Source organism: Zosterops lateralis (assembly GCF_965231275.1).
Source record: "Zosterops lateralis genome assembly, chromosome: 19".
NCBI classification, from domain to species: Eukaryota; Metazoa; Chordata; class Aves; order Passeriformes; family Zosteropidae; genus Zosterops; species Zosterops lateralis.
This window is the reverse complement of record NC_139779.1, coordinates 3678693-3703336: the sequence shown is the minus strand read 5'-3', so window position 1 is coordinate 3703336 and position 24644 is coordinate 3678693. Positions and strand designations below refer to the sequence as shown.

The following is a 24644-nucleotide window of genomic DNA, read 5'->3' as shown; positions in this document are numbered from 1 at the left end:
CATAAACAACTCGTTAGACACAAGGGGCTGGGACAGGGCTTGGATGTCAAATTTGGGAACTGCTCAGGCTCCTCCTCCTGCTCCTAAATGCTTCTTGTTGTGTGGTTTTGTTGCAGGTGGTGACGTTTGATGCAGGAGGAGTGAGTGGCCATGCCAACCACATCTCTCTCTACTCTGCTGTCAGGTACAATGTCTGCAAACTTCCCTGGGTGCCTCCCTGGGCTGGTGCAGGGTCATCCTGGTGCTGCTGTAGGAGCAGAACCAGGGCCAGTGTTCACTTCACTGCTCCAACTCAGTGCCAGGCTGTGGGACATGACACTGTGGAGAAACTCTGGAAATAACCTGCAGCCTCTTTGAGTGTTTCATCAGCTGGGACCGTGCCAGTGTCCCTTTCACTGGGCCCTCTTTGCTCTTCCTGTCCTTGATCCCACTAAAATATGCCTCAGATCACTTTGCACTCCTGCTTTGAGGAGAGTGTGTGAATACCTGATGCCTGAGCTGGCGGCAGGTGGCTTTTGGAAAGTTCTTCACCAGAGGGTGATGCCATCTTGGCCAGGTACCTGAATTTACCTCTCTGCCCCAAGAACACTGCTCTTTCATTGGAGCTGTCCCTATTTACCATTTTTAGGAAGAGTCCTTTAGTTCCTTCCCCACTTTATTCCTTACCTTATGGGACCCTCTGTCTCCGTGCTGTGATGGTGAGGTTAATAGACAAAAATCCCTTTATTAAAATCACTCAAATTTTGCTGGCAAGACAGGCACTGTATTGTACTTTAACCCTCTGCTCATTCAGACTTCACTGTGTCCTAGAGAGTTTTCCTCCAGAGCTGCCCCTGCCTTTCCCAGGCATGAGAAGAACTCTTTGCAAGTATAGCTTCGTATTTATAGCACCCATTTGTTTTCTGAATCATCTGTGCAATTCAAATAAACAAATTCTTTTGGCTCTCCTTGCTGACAACATCACAGCGATTTGCTTTTCTCACTTGCCTAGAGAAATCTGCAGTGCCACAGAACCCATACTGGGGCCTTCAGCTCCTCTGGGAAGATGCTGAGAGCTTTGATGGCTGGAATTCAGTGTTAGAGTGGGATCATGGCTTTTCCCAGCAACTTCTGAAATAGTTTAACAGAGGAGAGGGGGTGGAGTTAAAGCAAGCAGTGTCTTTGTTTGGGCTGAGTGGGGAGATGGTTTCAGGCACAGTTTGAGGGGTGAGCAGAGGCTGATGACTGAGGAGCAGAGGTTGATGACCAGTGCTCACACCATTAGCACAGAGGGACTAAAGAGCTTCCAGCTGCCTGGACCTCTGTTTGCTCATCTAAGTGCTGTCTGACCTACAAAGAGGAATGAAAGGCAGGTTGTTAGGTGTCCTCCTCCACCCTGAAGAGATCATGGGGAAACAAGTTAGCAGCTGAGTTACAGATGAGAAATGTAAGGAAAATTCTTGATTTTGATCCCATTTCTACTCTTGTCTTACTTTGTGGCTGTGCAGAAATCACTTTCCCACCTTCATGCTTTATGTTTGCTGTGTGTGCAGTGGGCTTTAACCCTCTTCTTGTCTCAGAGGGTTAGTGTTAGCAGAAAATGCTCATTGTCTGCAATTCCCTTGAACCCAGAGCTTTGCATTGGTCCTCAGCTAGAGCAGAACATTGTCTGGGCTGATGAGATCCATGTTGATAGGGACACCAGAGCACGAGCAGTCCTCATTAACTAAGGGCTGGTTTGTGTCTTGTCTCTCTTCCAGTCCTGAATCAGCAGAATTAATCATGGTAGCCCCATCATCTGCATGTGGCAGGAGTGATGCCGTGGCTGCTGAAAGGTTAAGTTTATTTTTAGTGGCTTGCTTGCCCTCATTATTTTTCAGTTTGTGTTATGGAGGAAGTAGAGCGTGACTGTATCACTCCTGACTCTCAGTGCCCCGATGAGTTCTCACATGTTGGCCAGAACAGGCAGCTCTGGGAGCACAAACTGAGGCTTCTCCTGTGTCCCCCTGTGCCAGCAGAGCTGTGCAGAGCAGCAGTGGCTGCCCCTGGGGCCCCAGTGCTACATGGCAGGAGAAAAACAAACGACCTCTCCCCTCCAGGTATCGTCTGCAATGTATTTATTAACCATCTTTAAACAAGTCCTGCAGGGTTCTGCCTCCACTGTGAAAAGTGGAGGAAAGGATAAAGCAGGGGGGCTGGTGCAGTGATGCTCAGCTCTTCTGGATGCTCCCAGTCTCTGGGAGATGGGATTGTGCCCACTTCCATGAGATGACTTGCTGCAAAAGCAGGGGTAGAACAGCCTCTGTGACCCATGTCACAACTCCTCACTTCAGGGGATGCAAATTATTGAACAGCTTCAAGGAACAAAACAGTTCAGGAAATGGTCATAGCTGAGCAGATGCTCAGTACTGTCTGCTAAGGGCATAAATATTCTTTCCAGTGTCTGGAACAGAGGTTATGTTCAAAGGAGCAGGAGCTACTCAGAAGGAATGAGCTCTTTCCCTTGCAGCAACCTTCCTCCTGACAGCTTGCAGGAGTTCAGCTGCTGCTGTGTGCCTGCCTGGCCTTCAGAAATGGGAGGAACTGGGAAATGCCAAGGTTCAAGCATGGATTTGTTCTTCTGCAAGGGAAAAATAAGAAAAAACAGGATGGGAGAGGAACACAAATTGCTATTTGATTTCAGTCTCCCTAGGGAGTATTTCAGTTCTGGCTTCCAGACAGAAAAAAAACCCAACCCAAACCCAAGAAAAACTCACTGCAGCAAAACAGGGAGAACTGGAAGCAATCTTCTGTAGCTTGATTTGGCAACATCATCCTGTCTTATCCCCCAAAACAGAAGCTTTCCCTGTGGCCATGGGAGGTTGGATCCTTTACACTCATCCACAAGGAAGAGCAGGTCTTGAGTGACATCCTGGTCACTTTATCCCCTCTCAGCATTTGGCCAGTCACTGTGGTAATGAGCTTGGTAAATACTGTGTGACAGGAATATTGGAGAACCTCTCTTCCCTGCACTCCGAAATGCCAGTGCCTGCACTGAGATCACATGTAATATCAAGGTGGTTTAGTTTTGCATGAGTCACTGTGCGTTTTGATTTTAAACAACCCCTCCTGCCCAGGAGCCTGGCAAACAGGGGGCTGTTGGGTTTGTTGTTTGCTTGCTTAGGATGGAGAGGAATCATTTTTCTGAGGAGGAGGAAGGACTGTACCACTTGTTTTCTTTAGTGAGCTATCAAATCCATTTCAGCCCAGCTAGAACAGAAAAGAATAGTCTTGTCTGCTTAGGGCAGAGCAAACTGAGTGGAAAATAGGAGCTGCTATATTTAACCACTGTGCATTATGTTGTTATAGCAACTGCATCCATAAAACTTCTATCAATGATGCCATATAAAAAGCTACATCAAGGAATCATTAGCTGAGCCTATTCTCGTCAATTCCATTTGGAAAAACACCTCTCAGTCCTGCAGGATGTTTTTTAACATTCGCCAGCTTAGTGGCAGGTTGTAAATGAGGCTGTGCAGGGGTAATATTTGGGAGCTTTATCACTCAGCAGTTGATTAGGATGCAGCCTGAGTGCCACCAATGCCTTGTTGCACTTCCATGTCCCAGCCTGGCCATTGAATGCCCCATTCCTGAATGCCATGGACATTGTGCAGAAGGGCTGCACTGAGGCTCCCTGGAACAGGAGGGTTGGTTAAATGCCAGCTGCAAATCCGTGTATGGAAACAATTCCAGCCAATCCCACTTGGTGGGTGCCATTCTCAGAGGCCACCAACTGCATCCACCCCAACAAAGCACAGTTCTGCTGTGAATTTGTGTTGAATTTCCAAGGCCGGGTCTTAAAGGACAGGGAGGAAGCTGGGTGTGGGTGATTAGCTTGATAAAAGTGAATAGTATCCCATTTACCATTTTTATTTGGTGCTTTCTAACAGTGTGGGGCTGGAAGATCTTGCCCTCCTTTCAGCAGCTGCAGCCCATGCACTTCTCACTTGTTTTACTGATCTTAAATGTCCTGGGGGAGCTTATGAGTGATGGCTGTGATTGCAGCCAGACTGTCCCCACAGGGCTGAGACAGAATTGTACTCTGTTGTCTATCCTTGAGATTTCCCCTCAAAGCTCTCTGCCCTGGCATATATCCCATAGCTGGGTATGTATTTAGTTCTAGATTTTATCTCATTTCTTTATCCCTTTCCCTCATTCCTTAATTTGAGCAAGTTCATTCATCCCAGTGCCCTTCTATGACACTGTTGAGAACCACCAGGATTAAAGCTGAGCATGGAGCACCAGCACAGAAGGGATTCCCCCTAAAGAAGGGTTTTTTGTTTTTTTTTCCCAAAGAAACAGCCTGAAGGAGTGCCCTTCCCTGTGTCACTGGGCTGCTGGCAGTGAGGGGAGCAGTGACACTGCAGATTCTTCTTCTCCCAGACAGTGCAAGGCCCAAAGCACAGAGCCAGGGACAGCTGTGACAGCTGGAACATCCCTGGATTGCCACTGGCAGAACCATCTTTTGCCACTGCCCCATGTGTGAGTAGAGAGTGTTGAACAAAGTGTTGCTCCACTGTGTAGTTCAGGGTGCATGGAAATGGAGCCAGAAAGTCCAGTTAGGGAGGGAGGAGACGTTCCAGAGAGCAAACATCCAACATCTGGCAAGTATATCCTTCTAATGTCTCTGTGATTCCTGGGAGACTGCCTGTTCTTCCCCTTTCACATCTGTTTCATGAGATTAATCGGGCAGATTAGAGGTTGGGATCCTAAATGGAGCCCCAATGCAGCTTTAAGACATCCATTCTTTGCCATGCTCTTCAAAACTGTATTTCCCCAGTGCTCCACAGCAGCCAGCAGTCAGTTCAGTGAAGGGTTTTGCCTCTGGCTTGGGAAACTATTTGGAGAGTGAAGTCATTGAATTGAATGAACAACTTCTCATCAAACAGAACTTCACCCAAAGTGTAACACACCCTCATGGGCACGAGCCCCAGAGGAGTTCTGTGCTCCCCAGGACTGAGCTTTCAGCTCCATCTTGACTTGAACAGCTTGGGAGGTTTCACTGGTCAGTGCCACAGAGGAGCTGACCCAGTCACACCTTTCCTGGAGGGTGCCTGAATAAAGACAGGGAATTTGGGAGTGAGCTCAGCCCTGCAGTTCTCAGGGTGAGGGCGTTGGGCCATTTCAGTGTTTCTGCTGAGCAGATGGAGCTGGTGGCTGCAGTCAGCAACAGCCTTCAAAGAGCTGGGCCCTTGAGGGAGGAGCTGGGGCTGAGCTCTTGCAGGGCAGAAATGGTTGGAGACTTTGGATGTCTCATGGGCTTCCCAAATTCTTCACTGCAGAGGGTCTCCCATGTGAATCTGAAACTACCACAGGCATAACAGAGAGGGTGCAGGGAGAGGTGCCCTGTAATCATCTGCCTCTGGCACTTGGGCAGTGGGTGGGAACGAGCCACCTTAGGTCATTTTATGTTTAAAAAGGATTATAAAAAGTCTCTCTGGGGAAAAAAAAGAAAAAACACCCACATGGAAAAATCTCCTGAAAAAGAGCCTGTTTGTGTTTTACTTTTTGAGATTTTATGCCAAACTCTTTCATTTCGCCCAAACCACAGCAAGTCCAATCTGTAAAACAACATTCCCAAAATGGCAACAACTGAGAGCTGCAACCTCTCCCCTACTTGGAAGTGTCCCATGGAGACACTCCAGCAGGGTGGAGATGGGAGTGAGAAGATGGATTTGGGAGAGGATTGGCTCATTTTGTGAACGTGTGCAGGAGGTAGAGCTTCGTGTTTCTCTCTCTCTGCAACCACAGAGAAATACAAATGAGCAAGGCTGCAATTCCTCTGCACACAGAGCTGGGTGGAGCCCGTTCCCAGGGCTCTGCACTGAGCCTTGCTGAGAAGTGAAGCATTTGGATTGGGACAAAAAGGATGAGGAGAGATGCAATTTCTTCATGCCTGTTCTTCCAGAGGAGTGACAGGTCTGCTGGCAGCAGCTCTGAGGACCTTTCAGTAACCAAACACAGTTTGTGTCACCCTGAACCTTTACACAAGCACAAACTCCTTAATTTACTGCTGAATCACACTCTTCTTCCCTGCTGAAGATGCTCCCTGCTCCTGCTGAAACGTTTCCATATGAGCTGGATCTCTCACTCCTATTTCTAGTGACAGGAATGGTTATTATTAGTTCCCTCTCGGAGCAGCTCAGTGCTTTGAAGGTGCCTCCATGGCAGAGTAGCACACCCAGAACAGACACTGGGCCTTCAGAGGGTTTGCCAAATTTCACAACCACTCACTGTTTTATCTCTCCAAGCTTATTCTAAAAGGTTCCCACCCTGCTAACTGCACCAAGTGCTGAATCATTTCTTTGGGTGGCCAGATTCCACTTGTGGGAGAAGAAACCTCTGGCAGAAGAGCAGAACAGATATTAATGGAGATATTTAAATTACAAGGCAACATTTAACAATCTTTGTCAGAGCAGTAAGACTTGAGTGGTGGGGCAGAAGGTGGCCAAGTCACTGTTCCAAGGCCAAAGTTGTTTAGTAGGAAATGGCATTGCTTTGGCTCTGGAGCAGAGGACACCACTGGCAGGAGAATCTGTTTAAATATGTTTTCTGATTGCTGTTTGAGTTCTGTCATGACCTGCATTTCTGGCTTGACTTTTGCTTTGTACTGCATTGGGTATTCATCACTCCGTGCTTCCTATTTTGTCTAGGCCTGTGTAGCTAATCCTTTTCCTTGAACTTAACCAACAGGCAGAGATAATCCTAGTTTGAAAGTGACTGGAGAAACACAGCAGTTTACATATAATGCATGTTTTATCCTGGCTGATTTACACATGAACTGGCACATTGTCCTTTGTTAGATACACCACTAAAAGGTGATAACAATCTCTTTAAATATTACACAGGGTTAAATAACTTTTTTTTATTATTATTTCCTTTCTCCTTTTGGCAAATGTTCCATTGTTTGGATTTCTTTTTCTCCTGGAAGAGCAGGAGCGGGTGTGGGACAGCCCTGAGTGCCATCTGCTGGAGAGCTGCTGCTTCCCAGCCCTGCCGTGGGCCAAATCCAGGATGGGAATGTCAGCTCTAGTGCTCCGAAGCCATCAGCAGGAAAAACAAGAGAATTAAGAAAGGAATTGAAATTAACACCCTCTGATGCCCTCACCATCATTTTCTTACACTTCCTGATGGAAGTGCCATCACCATTCACACCTCCTATTCTTGGTCCTCTCGTTCTTTTTTTGCTACAGAGACTCCCCAGGACAAAGCCATGAAGGGATCTAAGTCTTGGTGAGCAAAAAGCAGAGCAGCTTCTCAGATGTCCCAGTGCCAGCCTGGGTTAGGAAAAAAGAGCTGGTGCCCTAAGAGGAGCAGCCACTGAGACAATCCCCCTGGCCAGCAGAGCCTGGGCTTTGGACAGCCAGAGGTGCTCCCAGGGGTGAAGAGCCTTTGGCAGCCTCTTGGGTTTCCCTTGGGAAGTCTGAGAGTGAATTTGATTTATGGAGCTTATTTGTCATGTGTCCCAGCAGCCAGGATGAGGAAAGCAATGGCAGAATAGTGTGGGGAATGAGGCTTAGGCCTGCCTGAGGTGCATCCAGTGTGGGCTCCTGAAGTTTCTCACAGGATTGGCTATTGGCACTGTGTGTTAAATGAGAAGGGTTGGTTTAGCATGCAGGGTTTTATTCCTGTAAAATCAGGGTTTGAGTAATTCCACTGAGTGTTGACCCCCTTGTATCTCTTCTTTCACAGGTACCTGCATTCAGAGGGGAAGTTACCTGAAGGTAGGAGCCCATCACCTCCCACCCCACCCCACCTCACGTCCCCACCCTGCAGTCCTTTACATCCTGTTGTGTCCAGGGTTCCAGCTGCCCAACTCATCTCTGCACTGCAGAGGAAACCCACAGCTGAACTTTCATCCTCCTGCAATTTTTTACCAGTTCAGGCTTCTCTACAGTCACTTTTCAGTCCCTTGGGGTTGTCCTGTCTCAATGGTGTGATGCCTCTCAGATAAATTTGAATGCTCTTTCCATGTCCCTCTGCTTAGTCACAGAGTTTTTGCTTACAAGCCTTTTCCTTTTCTGTGACAAAAGCCTCAGAAATGATTACCCATTTAGCCAAAAATATTTGCATGTAGCAAGTTCAGCCTCCACCAAATTGTGCTCAGGAAAGGAATCTGGAATCTGCAGTGCCACAACCAATTGCAGTGGCTTCTTCCACCTGTGAGCAAAAATCTCCGAGAAATTCTCTGTACAAGTAGGGAAAGGAAAGAAACCAAGTACAGAGGATGGTTGCTCCTGACCCCTTTTCTAGGGTAGAGCTGCAGCCCTTATCTCCAGCAAACACTGCCTGCCCAGGGACAAATGTGTGGACCTCATTTAAGCACAAAGCTGTCACTCAGCTCTTTGGACAGAGCACAGGAAGGTGGCTCAGCCAGGCCCACCCAGTCAAGCTCCCGCTCCCTCAGCAGCCACATCCAGGCTGTGTTCCTTTAATGCTAATTCCCAAATCATTGTAGGATTTGAATGAGTCACAGCAAATCAGTTTTAATTCTCTGCTAGCAGGAAGTTGCAGGCCTAATGAGACAGCATGAGCCAAGATGGCAGAATGCCCTTAAGCTGAGCTCTGACTCCAGTCCCTTCAGTTCCCCAGTTCATGAAAGAGGAGTATTAGTGCCAGCTTCATTCCTAGGACCTTTCCTTTGTTCAGTCTTGGGATGCAGCAGAGCTCTGTGCGCTGTGTGCAGCACAAAGGACAGGGAGCTGCAGTGGTTGATGTCACTGCTGGCTGTCAGGCCCCATCTACACCGAGCCACTTTCATGTGCTGCTCATGCAGGTTTCACTCTGGTGCTGAACATGGGCTGTGCCTCAAATCCATTCAGGTTTGAAACAGACCCACACATAGAGAACATTTCCATTTCTCCAGCAGCATCAAGAGACTGCAGGAGCTCTGTGCAAGCCTTGCTGCTCTGATTACATCACATCTGACATGACCTACAAACACCAAAGGAACTGGGAGCTCCCATGCTGCTGCTTATGCTAAGCCTTTCCAAATATAGTTCCAGTCTCATTGAAATTCCCAGTATTTATAATTTGATCTGGCAGGCGTGCAGGGCTGTGCATCAGAGGGGCTTAATGAAACAAGAGTGGTGCTGGGATTGAGGCTGTCTGGAGGGAGCTGAGAGGCATGTTCAGGCCATGGAAAAGTGCTGCGCTGCTCTTGGTAAGAGGGAGCTGTTTGTGGGTGAGCCTGTGTAAGCCCATGTGATCAGGGAATCCACAGAAAATCTCCCTGCAAATGCAAAAGCCAGCTAAGCCTTGCACTGCCTCAGTGATATGCAAATGAGCACCCTAAATATCCTGCTTTGCTTTCTAATGCCTTTAGCCAGCACAAACACAACAGGCTTTTTATAATCTGTAATCAAGTTCTCCAGCCCAGGCACAAGCATTTGTCTCAAGAAGCCAAGACAACTGCTGGATGTGCTCCCACCCCTGCCACTGGCCCCTTCCAGCTCTAACCAGTGCTCTTCCAAAATAACCTGTGCCTGCTTCCATCAGGAGCAGTGCAGGCCTGCAGCAGACACGGTGCTCACTCAGGAGCTCTTCATTCGAGGCATCCTTGCTGCCTGAGTGATTTGGAAGTGGAAAGCCAAGCTGAGCAGGCTGCAGGCTTCACACACTTCTATTCTCAGCCTAATCCATGAGCTATATTGATCCTGCCCTTTCTGCCAACCTGGAGAGGTTGCATTACACTGCTAATCCCATCCTGCCCAGGTCACAGGCACAAGAGGCTCTGAGAAGCTTCACCTGCTGGTGTCACAGGACTCCTCAATGGCAGGGCTGCTCTCACCCCTCTTGGCAGGGAGCAGCCTGTTTTCTCTGAACCCTTTTCCATCTCTCCCTGGACTGTACATTCCTTCCTGCTTCATCTCATCTCACATTGCCATGAGGGCAGGCTTTGCTGTCAGCACATGGAAATCCTGGTTGGATCATTGACACTGAGGGTTCTTACAGTGCCCTTCTTTTTGGGGAGCTGGATGCCACCACTTCACCTGATCTGACCGAGGGGGACCCACCAGGTCACAGCCATCCACACTGAAATCACTTGCCATGGTGTTGAGTCCTTGTTCCAGAGCTTTGGGGAACAAAAGGGTGCAATTGCTGTGTGAATTAATATTTCTCAGGGAAAAAAAATGAGGAAAGGGGGAGCACATTTGGTTAATGGAGCTGCCCAAGCTTCAGAGAGTGGGGCCAGGTCTCTCTTCCCATCACTGTGAGTAGGAATTGATGTGGCATTGCCAGAATCCATTAAAGCCACCCAGGAAAGGAAAGAGCCATTGTCCCGTGGTTGAAAAGCAAACAGGTGCCATTGGGAATGCTGAACCACAGGAGCAGCACTGTACTAATTCTTCCCTCAGAAACTACCCCAGCAGCAGCCCAGAGGAAGGGGAAGAATGGTTTGAACCCCCTATAAAGAAAGGCAACCATCAATAACTCTTAACTGTTACCACACAACCTTCAGTGTGTTCTGCCGTGTGCCTGAACCAAAATTGTGACCCTAATGTAACAGAATGGTTCCCCCACTCACAGCACATCACAGCTTTCCTTCCAAGTTTGGAAACAAGAAATGCCTTCAAGTGGGATTAAAGGAGTGTCAGGGCACTTGTGTGAGCGACTGCAGCACTTGTGCCTGCAGAGTGTCCCTTGGGAGAGCAACAGGAGCTGCTGTCAGCAGAAAATTCTGCCTGTCCCCTGTCCTGTCCCCTGTCCCCTGTCCCTGTCCCGCCGGGCTGTGAGCGGGACAGGGGCTCAGGTTTGCGCTCAGGAAGTGTCCGGGCCGTGCCGGTCCCGCAGCCCCCGCATTCCCGCACGTCCCGGGGCATTGCCCAGCTGCCGCTCGGTGACCCTGCGGGGCCGGGAGGGGCCGGGAGGGGCCGAGGGGAGGGATGCGGGTCCCGCTGTCCCGGTCCCCTCCCGGCCGGCGGACGCCGCCACCTCCCGGCGGCTCCCGAGCAGCGCCCGCCGCTTCCAGCCGGGATTTTTCCCCTCTTCCCGCTCTGCTCGGGCTCCTCAGCGCCGGGGGGATTGCCCTGGAGGGCTCTACCCCTGCCCGGTGCTGCGGGAGGAAATCACCCCTGTGGATGCTCCGTGTGACCCGCTGGGACTCAGGTCCCCATGCCCGTCCCCTGCAATGGAACAGCAGCCTGGCCCTGGAGCCCTCCAGGTACCGACATGGAGTGAACCAGTCTCCCTTTGGAGAGTGGGAGAGGCTGTTGAAAAGTTGGAACAACACCCTTGGAGAAAAGAAAAGCAATAAAGGAATTGGAGGATCCTGGAGATGGGCCAGAGGGGGGGGTCCATCAGAGCTTTGTTCTGTCACTTCTGTGTAATTTCACTGTTTCAGGGCTCACTGGAGGAAATCTCATTGCTAATCGAATTGCATCTCTGACCACCTGTGTAAACTGTGACTTTGGCCTCTTCTGTCAGACTTTAATACAATGTGGGAAGTGTGGAACATAATCACAGCAGCTTCCAAGCCAAGGAAATCCCAAAGCAGCTCCCTTGAGAGCCACAGGCTCTTAATGGCACCATCCGTAGCTCTGAACTCATCAGTGAAGACAATTTAGCCATGGTAAAAAAAAAAAAAAAAAATAGCAATTAACTTTTGAATTCAAAGGGATCTTTAAAACAGAAAAAACCCTCTTTAACTTCAGCAGAATCTTGAAACATGTTACCTTCATGTGCTTCATCAAATCATCTGAACAATGAATTCAGAACTATGTTAAAGTGTAACTAACTGCCTGCCTGAGGTAATATTTGATTACTGAGGCTTGTAAATATTTATTCTGTAGCTAGAATTGGAGTAGAAAGATGAAATTTCATTTTGGTAGCTGAACCAGAAAGTACTGGTTTAAAATTCCATTATATGATATAGTGTCAGCATTCAGAGAATCATCTGCACCTGTTTTTTTTTTTTTGTTTTTTTTTTTTTGAGCCTAATTATGGAGGAAGAATTTAAATTATAAGCAAAAAACCCACCCAGATTTTGGGATATTCAAAGCTAGCTTTGCTTTCCACAGGTTATTACAGAACAAGGACCAGTACAAAGGGTCACATACAGAGCAAGAGCCAATACAAATGGTCACAGATGTGCACTGGGCACAAAGAAATCCTGGTGGGAGCATCAGAAAAAAGATTCCCAAGGCCAGCAACACAGGGGAGCTGCAAAGAGCTGCTGAGCCAGAGAAAAGGGCACCTTACAAGAATGCTGCTGTTTTGAAATATTTATCCTCTTTCTCTGTGCAGGGTGCCGTGTGCTGGTGCTGGAATCAGTAAATCTCTGCAGGAAATACATTTCCTTCCTGGATGTCCTCATTTCCTGCCTCCTGCCCAGGGATGCTCTTTTCATCCTCACAGAGGAGGAGACTGAACAAGCCAAGGTGAGATGTGTGGCACCTGCCTGACCTGTTTGAGTGGCTCATCATCATTGTGAGCTCTTTAGTCACAGGTGCCACATTCCCAGGGAATGCCAGAAGTTGTACCCATGGGTTATAAATGTCACTGAGGAATGTCTGCAGTGACTTTAAAAACATGGACAAGCCAGGTTACCTCATGTCCTCATGACAGGACAGGGCTGAGCAGATTTGCAGCTCAGGCAATCACAGAGCACTGAGTTTTTCACTCTTTAGGATGTATTTCAAAGGATGCATTTCAAAGGAAACTGGATCCAACACAGTATTGTGAACATGTGAGTGGCCTGTTAAAGGCTGGCATGACTGTGTGCCAGGAACAGCATCCTTGCATCACAGCTCTCACTAAAGATGGAGACAGCCTGTGAACTTGTGGTCCAAAGCTCTTCACAAATTCCCTTTACTGTACATTTTTAATCTGTTTTACTGCACAGAATCTCACACATTTGCTCCACAGTTCCCTATATCAGAATCTGATTAGTTCCCCTTCCACAGCATGAAAATTATTTACCCAGCAAATAGTGCTGTTAATTCACAAATTACAGACCTTTCCTGCTTCTGAGGCTGTTAAAAGATAGAATTATTTATGGAAACAGCTTGGATAAAGGTGGTGTTCATTATTCCCATGTATTTTTGTTCCTGAAATCTGACCTTTCTAGGCTGGTGCACTATAAATAGACTCAGTGGCAGCTGGCAGTGTGTGGCCAGGAGGAGCAGAGCTGTTCCCAGACACACCTGCCAGGCTCCTGCATGTGAACACTTCCCCAGGCCTGAGATCACGTGGGGAGGAGTAGGAGTTAGAAGTGACACATAAAGTGTCCTTTCTAGCAGGACTGTCTGAACATCAGGCAGCACACCACCAGACTGGGGGGCAGACAGGCCCAGAGCTTGGACAGCCTTCCACCTCCCCTGCCTCTCCCTGCTCACTGGAAACAGCCTGTCCTATAAATGGGCACTGACCCTCACAGCAGGAGCAGGAAAGTGCCCTCTCATCAGCTCTGGAAGGTTCTTGTAATGCTCTGTGTCCTGTTTTTCCTCCTAGAGGGCCATGAGGTGCCATCGCAGCCAACTCCTCTGGTTCCGCCAGCTCTACCTGCTCTTCTCTCGGTACCTGGTGGTCAATTCACTGCGCCTGCTCTGACAGGACATCACTCACAGGAGTCAAAGAATGAGCAAAGCAATGACTGTGCAAAGCCCAGGACTCAAGAAAGCTCCTGTGTTAGGTGCTCAACAGGATGGGGTGCTCTTTGTGTGGTGTTCTCTACACTACAAAACCCAGGCTGGGTGAACCTCCTTCTGAATATCCTGAGAACAGGGTTAACAGCTGCTCTATTTTCTCATCATAGAAGCTTAAATAAGATGAGAAATTTGGATTAACTTTAATTGGGAGTCAAGCCCTGGAGGATTCTGCACTGGAGAAGATATGGCACAAACTGTTTTCCCAAGAAGACAGAGCTGCAAGGACTGCTTGGCAACTCACCCATGGTGCTTTTGTAAAAAACAGGTATCAGGAGTAACTTTTCAAAGATCATGCTATCTCCATAGATACCACAACACCTTTGTTACTCAGTCAGAACTTTAAAAAGCTGAAGCTTTTAAATAAAACATCAGAAATCATGCCATTTTTTCTAATTGCACTGATATTTGCTGTTGCTTCTTTTATACACATTGTGTTGCAGGCTCCACCTTCACAGTGTCCCTCCTGAATTATGAGCTCTTCTTGATTCAGAACAGGGCTCAAGATCAACTCACAAGAGTCTCAGCAGGACACAGGAATGAGGTGCAAGTGACTGTAATGAGGTCTTTTGTATTGTGATTTAAACTTTAGCACAGCTGAAGGCTAAATGCCAAACTAGCAACCCTGCAGTGGTTTACAGAGGCAGCTTGAAAACTGAATGCCACAAAGGAATGAGACAATCAGCATAGAAAGATTTATTTAAGAAACAGAGAACAGGTAACAGTAACGCAGAGATTGATTTCACCAACCATCACCCAGGAAACCCCAGAATGCAGTTCCATGGCAGTGCTCCCAAGGCTGCTGAAGGCTGTGTCAGGGTTTTGACATGTCTCTGATGGTCTTGTGTTCCTTCACTGCTTTCTCCCATTCCTTGCCATTGATATCCTCTGTGATAATGGTCTGCACAGTGCCTTCATCCAGACAGTGAGGAGCTATCCCTGAAGAAAGACAGAGTACACAGAAAACTGCTTTTCATAAAATGTGAGAGATTGCTTGCTCCATCCCATGGCTGGGGCATCCCAGGGAATTGTAAATGCTATTGCTGTAGCTGAGGAGCCTGGATGAGAATCCTGTCATAGGAAGAAGCCCACATATTATAGTTAAGACTTTTTATGGAGGAGCCACAGGTTCAGCCTGCAGTTCCAGGTATTTATTAACACTTTAGGAACAAACTCTTAGGACACATGCTGCTATCACGTCAGCATCCCATGCAGCTTTTATCCAAGGTTTGCTTGGTGGTTAACTCTGGTTAGCACAGCTTGCTTTGTACCTACCATAACCATCAGGGTTAGAACGAGGAGTATAAAAGCTCTGAACACCACAGGTCTTGCAGAACGTGTGTTGGGCACGGTGTGTGTTGAATGTGTACGTTGTCAAATTGTCAGCACCCTAAGCAAAGGAAAAGCACTGTAAGTTTTCCATGGAAATTGATGGATTAATTACTTTGGGCCTGTAGCTAAGAAATGTACAATTTAAAATGCCACCTTCCTTTTATCTGAGATACAGAGCTGTGCAGGTCCTTCCCTGACCCCCTGTGCTTTGTATGTACCAGTGTCCATAACAGTCAGGCCTGGGAACTGCCAGAGCTCTAAACAAGATGCACCAACACAACCACACCAGACAGCTTAAAATGCAGCCATTCCCCCAACCAGCCAAACTTAGGGCAGAAAACTGCTTGTTCTTGGCTTTGTTAGGATAATACTGCTCATGCTCATGGCCATGCTCTCACTGTGTTTACTCTACCTTCAGTAGCTTGAAACGTGACGCCGGCACAATGAAGTGTCTGTTCTGTTTCTTTGTGCAAATGCTGCAACTGTAAAAGAAAAAGCAGACTTTTTTAGAAGAAGTGGACAGGTTGTAGAGCAGCAATCAGACCTCTTGACAACAGAAATTGCACTGACAGCTAGAATGGCTCAGAGGTAAGTGGAAATGTGGTGTCAGTAGTGTTTGGCTGAGCACACCTGTGAACAAACTGACCCTATACAAGTACCTCAATAAAATATTGAATAAGATATTCTGTCTTGAGGACAAACTCTAGCCCTGAGAAATCCACTTAATGGTTCAGAGCACGCTTGGGCTATTTTGCCAACATTCATTACCTTGCAAACAAAAAAACAAAGTTCAGAGGTTCACCCATGAGCTGGAAGCAACAAGCTGCAGGCAAAGGGGTCACTACTGGAACCACAGAGTGTTTTAGTTTGAGGCACATGTGGTGAGAGCCGCAATGTCACTTGAGAAGAACAAGTTAAAAAAAGACCAGTGTGCTTTAAACTCTCTGCATGAGAGGAAGCAGAAAGCAGATGGCTGAGCACCTGGATCATTAGATCTCTCCTGACACTTTCTGTGAGAGCCTGGCTGTGAGACATGGAGTCCTGCCCAAAGGAGCACCTGAAATCATCAATACTGATCTCATAGTGGATCAGGACATAATTAGGGATAAATCCTATGGAAACAGCTCAGAGGGTGCTCTGCAGCTGTCTCATCTTTAGCTCTAAGGCTGGAAAAGCAGAGAGCTGACATTGATCTCTGGGAACAGGGAACAAACCGACTCACTTGCAGTTAAACACGTGCAGATCTGCTGAAGCCCAGACCTCAAAGCGGACGGCTCCACAGTGACAGCCTCCTGTGTGCTTCACCAAACCCCTGTATTCACTGCAAGAGACACAACAGAGCTTTTGGGATCGTGCTCTCTTGTTTTTTCTGCGCAAGAGAACAGTGAGGTTATACACGACATTATTTGGTTCTGTCTTGAGCTGTTGCAGAACACCAAGAAATGTACTCACTCAAATGTATTTAATAACATGTGTCAGAATGAGGTGGAGGATGGCTTTTGTCCTCTGCAGCAATTGCTTTTGTGGTTTAATTAAAATGGTGAAAAGGAAAGGAAGGAAGAGCAGCACTTTGAGGACTCTCCACTCTGTACAACACAGCTCCAGGTTACAGTGCTGACCCCACACCTGTGTCCATACACAACCCCACACAGAAACCAGGGGTAGCACCTCAAAACAAACTGCTTGGAACTGAGAACTGAATTTCCCCATATTTTTTCCCCATAGTTCCACCAACACCATTAATATTCCTCCATTTAAAACCTGGAGAAAGCAGAGATGAGTGGATTCTACATAATATTTGAAATGCCTTTTATTTCGGGCTGTAATTGCAGAGGAACTTTATGACCAAGGAATTTCTGATCCTGTGCTTCTCCCCCTCCCCGAACCGCCCCCACAGCAGCTGGGCACTCACCGTGCGGGTCAATCGCAAAACGCAAAGGAAAAAAAAAAAAACCCAAACATTTTCCTCCCAGATTTTGCCTCCCACAGACAATTCCTGCACAGAGCGAGCACAGGAAATGGGTGGAGATTTAGAAGCTGCACCTCGCGGAGCCCCCAAGGGCATTTTCGATGGGAGAGCCGGAAAACCCGGGAAGCTTTACCACAGAAAACCACTTTTTTTTTTTTTTTTTTTTTTTTTTTTTTTTTTCTTTCCGTGGTACCTTCGCCCCCTCCCCTCCCCAGCCCAGCCCCGGCCGCCCTTCCCTTCTCGGCAGCGGGCGGGCCCCGCTGTGCAGGTGCAGGTGCGGACGGGCCCGGGCACTGTTCCCCGTTACTCACTACGCGTCCAGCAGCAGCCGCGCCGCCTCCTCGCAGCTCAGCCGGTGCCGCTCCTGGAAGGCGGCCCAGCGCCCGCTCTGCGCCCCCAGATCGATGGGGCCGGGCACGGGGGAGCCCGCCTTGGCCCCGGCCGGGGTTCCCCCCGCATTCCTGCCCCGGGCCCGGCGCGTCCCGCCCGCGGCCGCGCTGCCCCGCCGGGAGCGCCGAGCGCCGCCCGCCGCGCCGCGCCCCATGCGCCGCCTCCGCCTGCGCCACCGGGGGGCGCCACCGAGACGCGCACGGCCCGAGGGGCGGAACGGCACCGCCGGGACACGGGGGGGACACGGGGGGGATACGGGAGGGGACACGGGGGGGACACGGGGGGGATACGGGAGGGGACATGGGGGGGATACGGGAGGGGCTGAGGGGACACGGGGGGGGACACGGGAGGGGACAAGAGAGGGGACACGGGAGGGGCTGAGGGGATACGGGAGGGGACACAGCGGAACCGAGGGTCACTGGACGTCACTGGACACGGCGGGACCGGGAGGGGCCGGGGTACAACGCAGTGAAGAAATCTCTCCTTCACATCCAACCTAAAGCTGACCTGGCACAGCTTGAGGCCGTGTCCTCTCATCCTTCCTTGTTACCTGGGCACGATCCCAGCTCCACACAGGCTCCTGTCAGGGAGCCGGGGAGAGGGAACAGGTTCCCCCTGGGCTCCCGGTTCTCCAGGCTGAGCCCCTGTCCCTGCACTCTCAGCCACTTCTGGGCCTCCAGCCCCTTCCCTGCTCCGTTCCATTCTCCGGACACTCTCCAGCCCCTCCATGTCCCTCCTCTCGTGCTGGGCCCACGGGTGACCCCAGGGCTGGTGTGGCCTCAGCAGTGCCCAGCACAGGGACAGGCACTGCCCTGTGCCATTGGAGCAGGACGCCCAAGGAACTGGTTCAGTTCCCAGCCCCGGAAATGTTCAAGAAACCGCTGGATGTTGCACCTGGGGACACAGTTCAGTGTGGACTTGGCAGCTCTGGGTAAACAGTTGCACTTGATGATCATAAAAGCTTTTCCCAGCCTTAGGGATTCTATGATTTTCTGATTCCAAGGCTGAGGCCAGGCATGCCAGCTATCCACAGGCATGGACCTGAGGTTTCCCCTCTCATTCTGAACACAATGTCTCACATATTCACAGGTGGGAAGGGGCTCAGCAGACCCGAGGTGCTGCTGGAATTGTGATGTTTCACTTCTCTGCTATGAACAGCCCTCATTTAGACACAGCATTGCTGTCACAGCACAGGGTGTGCCTTGGGAAGTGTGTTCAGGCCTTCCTGAGGTTTGAAGAGTCATTGTGGCAGCTGTTCAGAGAAATGGCTTCTAACATGGTTCCCACTTAGCTTTTCACTAATTCTGTTACCAAAGTCTTGAAAATAAGAGTACATACCTTAAAAACCAAAAAAACCCACAACCAAACCAACCAACCAACCAAACAAACAAACAAACAAAAAACATCCAAAAAACCCAAACAAACAAACAAACAAACATACATAAACAAACAAAAAACCCACCAAAACAATCAACCACATAAACAAAACAAAATGAAAATGTGAAATCACCCCTTTATGGGGGTGATCACCCCTAATGGTAAATATCTTACAAAAAGACTATTTTTGAACAATGAAATCCAGTGCTGTTTCTTAAGTAAAACTATTGATGCAGGAAAAACTACAAAACGTGGAGGTGGCCAAGTCTCACTCCGTTGGGGAAAAAAAATAATCACTCCAAAGACAAACCTTTGTGCCCAGTGATTCAGGACTGGAAATGTCTTTTGTCTGGCATTTAATCAAGAATTTGTAGTCAACAAGACTTAACATCTTGCTCTTTCCAAGAAGGGGAAGGATGTAAACAAGTGAGCTGAGTCTTGAGAGGCAAAGAAGCACCAAAGGGTCCTGTGGCAGCCAGGAACGTGGCAAAGCAAAAGGACAGTGATGAATAAATATCCATCAGCACTCTAGTCTGGAAAAGAACTTTAAAACCAGCCTGACTCCGGTGTTGAGGCTGCCTCCCGAGACGGCACTGGCCAGGATTTGCATAAGAATCCTGTGGCTCAGCACCTCTCTGATGATAGGAAAGGGCACCGAGTTACAATTTCCTGTTATCCCTGATGGGAACCTCTGCTCCGGTTACTCATCCTGATGGAAGCACGAGAATACACCCTGTGTGACAGATTCATCTGGAGCTCCTGAGCGGAGCCACTCCCAGACCTTCAGTCAAACCAGATTACATGTCAGACACCTCATATTTTGGGAGGAAAAAGTCACTGAAGTGAAACTGGAAAGGCACTGAAACTGAGCCTGTGCTGGCTGAGCAGGGATTCATCTCCCCTCGGGCATGGCCAGCACCACTCTGGGTCTGTCCTGTCCCAAAAACACTGAACTCAACACACAGAGTGTCATTTTAGGAGCTCATTTTAGGAGCTCGTTATGTCAATTCACACAAACGACCCTCTGTAAGACAGGAGCCACCAGTGTTCGTACATGCTCAAAAAGCAGTTCCAGGAGAAAACTGGAGTGAGTTTGTCGATGTAATAATCTGCAAATCTGTCACTCTCCGTGCCTCTCCACAATTAGTTCACTTTATTTTAAATGCAGAAGCTGTTTTGAGAAGCTAAATTCTGTTCCCCTGTGATGTTTCAGGAGAAAGAACTGGAGGACAAAACTGGAAGTGCAAAATGTCATAGTAAAGAAATTGTTTCTCTTTTTTCGTTCGTTTCATATTTCATCACAAAGGACTCAGAACACAGAAATGAGTCTCACATAAATAATCAATTCCAGAGCTTTATGGTTGAAGTCAGGATAATGATAAATGTCGCAGATATTCTGAGTTGAAAGCCCTAAATTTCAGTGGTCAAATGTTGTATTTTCAGTGTACCTGGGCAAACCTTCCCAGTGCCCAGAGAGTTAACAGCTCTCATTTCACTGCTTCCAAAGCTGATGCAATGTTTGCCAGGCTTCAGCAGAGGCCAACAGCTTGATGAAAAATGCATTTGCTGTTAAGCTTGAGAGGCAAACTGGAAAAGGGAAGAATTATCCAGAGCGATGACGGGGTGGACAAGAGGAAAAGTCCAGTAAATTACAGTTGGTTCCGTGTAGGTGTCTTGTGATGCTCAAAGGCCAACAGCAGCTGACGTGTTCAGTGTTAAAGTACAAAGGGGCTTTTCTGTGCCATCTCAGCTCTGCTTGTATAACAATGACTCAGCTCTGCAGCCCTGACTCACAGCCAGCATTGAAATTCTGCCTGTAAGAACATTTTTATCCCCAAAGCAGCACTGAAAGCAGCTACACGTTTGTGGGTGAAAGAGAATTAGGAACTGTGAATTTTTTTTTTTTTTATACCTAATAAGCTGGGAACTAGGAGTTCTGTACAGCTGACAGCACACTTAAAAAACTGAGGTGGTTCAAAGTACGTGGCTTGTTCAGGGGGGGAAATGGCAGTGCTTGGATTTTAGTGTCCCTGTGGTGGAGGGGGAAACATTCCGGACGTTTTCCTCACCATCAAAGTACCCAAGCAGGATCTGAAAACAAAATGCAGGAGGTGACACTCCCGGGCTGTTCAGAACGGCCTTGGCAGTGTTTGTTTTCGTTCACTGTTACAGAGGTTCTGTTGAACGTACTAACAACGATTAACAGCGGTTTGGGACTCGTTGCTTCTGCCTGTTTCTTCTGCCATTTCTGTCTGCCTGTTTCCCAAGGAACTTTTTTTGCTGTTTTGCTGGAAAACCTCGCCTCGGAGAGCACAAGCTGAATGTGCTCGGAGGCAGCAGAGAGGAGGCGAACAAAGAAGCTCCACTCCCTGCACTGCAGCTTGGATGGGATCCAAAACATTCCCGGGCAGGAGGCAGAGAGAGAGATGCAGACAAGGAGCTTTAGAACAGACCCAGTCATTAGCTGTTGCTTTCGCTGGCACAACACGCAGGCACAAAGCTGTGGTTTCAGCCCTGTATAAAATGCCCTTTGGACGTCTCCTTCCAGCAGAGCACAGGGAGCTCTGACATGTCCCCCTGGGTCACCCAGACCTGCCCAAGCCTGTTTATCGTGGCAGCACAGATCTGAAAGCTGAATCCCATGTGCCCTACAAAGTTAAAATACACTTTAGACAAACAGGGAGAGACAGAGGAGTATCACTAATTTTAATCTTTTTTACTACCAATCTGTTTTTCTTCGAATTTGTTTTTCTTCTTTCAGCTCCTGAAGTCGGTGGTTTCTTAAAAACTTTGTTTAGTGAAGGTATTTTTAGCAGGAGGCTATAAAAACAAAACTGAGGGAGTTGTCTTTTTTTGGTAATCTCAGAATATGACAGTGAACCTCGCAGTACTTTGAATTGTGACTCAGTGTTTGTGTAACCCTCCAGGCTGGCAGCACGGGGACAAGCAGTGACATGCCACCAGTCTGTTTGTCTCGTGGGTGGAACTTGAGCCAAGCCTGGCCCTTATTGCACTGACAATTTTTATCTCCACAACTGTAAACACGTAAATATAATTGTACTGTATCATACACAGTGAGAGGCAGGTGTGAGTAATGTTATGAGATAGGAATATATAGATATATAAATATATTTTATTATTATTATTATTTTTCCCTGTAGCAAGCAACTCTATTTTTGTCTGGACAAAGAACAGTAACTGGACTTGCCACACACCCTGTGATGGCCTGTCTGGCTGTCCCAAGCTAAACCTGGGAGCTAAAGATAAACTGATTGCCTCATGTAAAAGTGATACCTCCTTGCTAGGACATTAGCCTACATAAAAACCAGACCCAGCTTGTGTTCCAGAATGTACAGATTCGTTGGAAACATTTCCCTGACCCCAGATTCTTCCCTCCTGAAAGTAGGTTGCTCTGTACCACTGCCCAGTGACCTACTTTGAAAAGAAATGTGTGTTCCCAACTGCAGGCCCCATGCCCTGGCAAAGGCTGTAGCCACCTGTGCGGTCAGAGCAGTCATAAGATACAGATTCCGGGTTTTTCAGCTTTGCATTTATTTTTATACAGTTCAAAGTCAGCTGCTGGGTGGTTTTTATTCACCAAGAGGTACCAGAGGGAGAGTGGAATGTTTGTTAAATGCCCGTGCTTTGTACAGCCACGCCATAGATTCAGCCATATTTAGGAAAAAAACAAAAACAAGGGAGAGCTCCTGTATTTTCTGGTTTACACAGAAAGGAAAAAAAAAATTACAGAAATTCCTCCTTCTCCATCTACAGCAACATTAAAAAGAGAAATACGCATCCTAAAATCCTTAATAAATGTGTGATGTGTTTTAACACTGCCCAGGCTCTACATTAATCTCCAGCTTTACAGATGTGGCCTTTCATATTTGTAAATATTAATCACTCGTGGCCTTTCCTCTGGGAATAGTGCCTGGGATGTGCAGCAAGCACAGGGCCAGCCTTGGAGCACAAACCTTCAGCCACCTTGGCACAGCAAACAAAACCCGTGCTGGAAACACTGAGCAGAACTGGCAGCACAAAACAAACAAACTAGACATGCCCAACTCTGCCTTTTGTCCTAAACTTATGTAGCCAAACAATATTTCCAAGGTTGGCTATTGCCATGGAGCTTTCTGAACTTTCCAGTAGTCATTTTTTCCCCCTCTTCCTGTTCTTGCATTTTTGAGTAATTATCGTTAGGATGATTTATTTCGTTTTTACTGTAAAGCAGGAGGTGCTTGAAACCTTGTTAGGAGAAAGGAAAGCGAAAGGATTTTGTTGTTGGGGTTTGGGGTTTTTTTGTTGTTGTTGGTTGGGTGGTTTGGTTGTTCTTTTGTCTTTGTTTGGTTGGTTGGTTGGTTTTGGTTTTTTGGGGTTGTTTTTGTGTGTGTGTGTGTGTGTGGTTTTTTTGTTTTGTTTTTTTTGGTTTGTTGGGGGTTTTTTGTTTGTTTGTTGTTTTGTTTGGGGGGGTCGGTAGTTTTTTCTTTCTTTGGTGGGTTTTTTTGTTTGTTTTTTTGGTGGTGGTTTTGTATTTTTGTCTGGGTTTGAGGTTTTTTTAGGAGGAAACAGAGCAGCTCTGTAGTGAATCTTGCCAGTCACACACGTGCTGATGCTTTGTGAGTGCAGGATTTAACAAGGTCATCTGGCTTCACTGAAGGAGCAGCAGATAAACCTGCTAAAAAACCATATTGGATTTTATGCACTCCATCTTTAATACGATACAAAACCATTGTAGAGCCAGCCCGAAAGGTTTAATGAAGCTTAATTAACCCGAGGCACGTTTCCACATCAGCTCACAGGAGGTGCCTGCTTCGTAACCCGATCAAAGCTTCCTGTTCTGGAGGCGAGTAAACAACCATTTGAATTTCAAATGTCAGCATTTCATGGCAGGGCTTGTTTTGCAGGCTCAGATGAGGAGAATGAACGGGGACCGGGCCCCGTGACTGGGGCCGCTCGTGTCACCGGCCCGGAGCCACCAATGCTCATGGATTATACTATTTTTTCCATCTCTGCTATTTTTCTAACACAGTTCTGCTTTTCCTCTCAAAGCTTTATAGGCCAGGATTAGCGCTACAATTTATCTTGGGGTTTTCCACGGAGACTCAGCCAAAGGGTTGGTCAGAGGCCTTGGTGGGGCATAAAACACTGGGAACAAAGGTCATCCCCTTTCTTTTTAGGGTATTTTCCCTCCAGTCCTTGCCAGGTTGTTCCCTGAGCGCTGCTGGGGTTCAGGCAGGAGGTAAAGAAGCCTCAGCATCGTTACTATCGTATTCTCTAATCCCAATCCCCTCATAATCCTTCTCCTGTCCCCTCATGGCCTCAGCTCCTCCCCCCGCCCCCATCCCCGGCCGAAATCTGCCCCGCCAGGCGGCTCCCCCCCAGCAACAGCGTGACCTCACCGCGCACCAATCAGCGCCGAGCAGCGCCGAAGCTTCCAGAGCTTTTCCCTGCCCCCGCCGCCCCCGCCCCTCGCTAACTGCCCCTCCGAGTAGCCAATCAGTGCCCGCCTTGCGGCCCGCCCCACCAATCAGCGCCCGACTTCCCGGTCATTCCACCAACGCCGGCCGAAGCGCCGCGGCGAAAAACGGTTCCAGATCCATCCGCGCCCTCAGAAATTTGCCGACTTTTTAGGGTCTGATCCCCCCTCACTGAAACTCTGGGACCCCTTTGCCTGCAGAAGAGGGATTGGAGCGGGGAAAAGGCGAGTGTTTTCCAGAACAGCCATCTTTTCCTGGGGACTACTTTGGGAGGCGGATGGACACGTTAGTTTTGGTGGGCGGGGCCTGTGTGGCGAGAAGCCCTATAAATAAGGGCGGGTGTGCGTCACTCGGCAGAATCCGAGGTTTCACACCGCTGGATACTTTACAATAACTCATCGCTCAGGGCCGCAGACGTGAGTGCGCTGGGGGGGA

General features: G+C 48.2%; 3 protein-coding genes across 3 annotated transcripts in view; 2 read left to right on the top strand and 1 right to left on the bottom strand.

Annotated features, from left to right (window-relative positions):
• The window catches only part of PIGL (phosphatidylinositol glycan anchor biosynthesis class L), a gene marked incomplete at its 5' end in the record, with an annotated part of 52319 nt that extends 38274 nt beyond the window's left edge, over positions 1–14045 (top strand). The window contains 4 exons of the mRNA XM_083875066.1: positions 117–184; positions 7711–7742; positions 12265–12398; positions 13471–14045. Of these exons, the coding sequence (XP_083731192.1) occupies positions 117–184; positions 7711–7742; positions 12265–12398; positions 13471–13569 (333 nt within the window). The 3' untranslated portion in view covers positions 13570–14045. The remainder of the gene's footprint in view (positions 1–116; positions 185–7710; positions 7743–12264; positions 12399–13470) is intronic.
• Positions 14046–14337: 292 nt separating this feature from the next.
• On the bottom strand, positions 14338–17527 carry CENPV (centromere protein V). Its single transcript, XM_083875067.1, has 5 exons — positions 17277–17527; positions 16219–16317; positions 15409–15478; positions 14940–15054; positions 14338–14603 (listed from the first exon to the last, which is right to left on the bottom strand). The coding sequence occupies exons 1-5, from the start codon at positions 17507–17509 to the stop codon at positions 14479–14481; spliced, it is 642 nt and encodes a 213-aa protein (XP_083731193.1). The 5' UTR covers positions 17510–17527; the 3' UTR covers positions 14338–14478.
• Positions 17528–24469: 6942 nt separating this feature from the next.
• The window catches only part of UBC (ubiquitin C), a 2643-nt gene continuing 2468 nt past the window's right edge, over positions 24470–24644 (top strand). The window contains exon 1 of the mRNA XM_083875393.1: positions 24470–24625. The gene's annotated coding sequence lies outside the window, so the exon portion shown is untranslated. The remainder of the gene's footprint in view (positions 24626–24644) is intronic.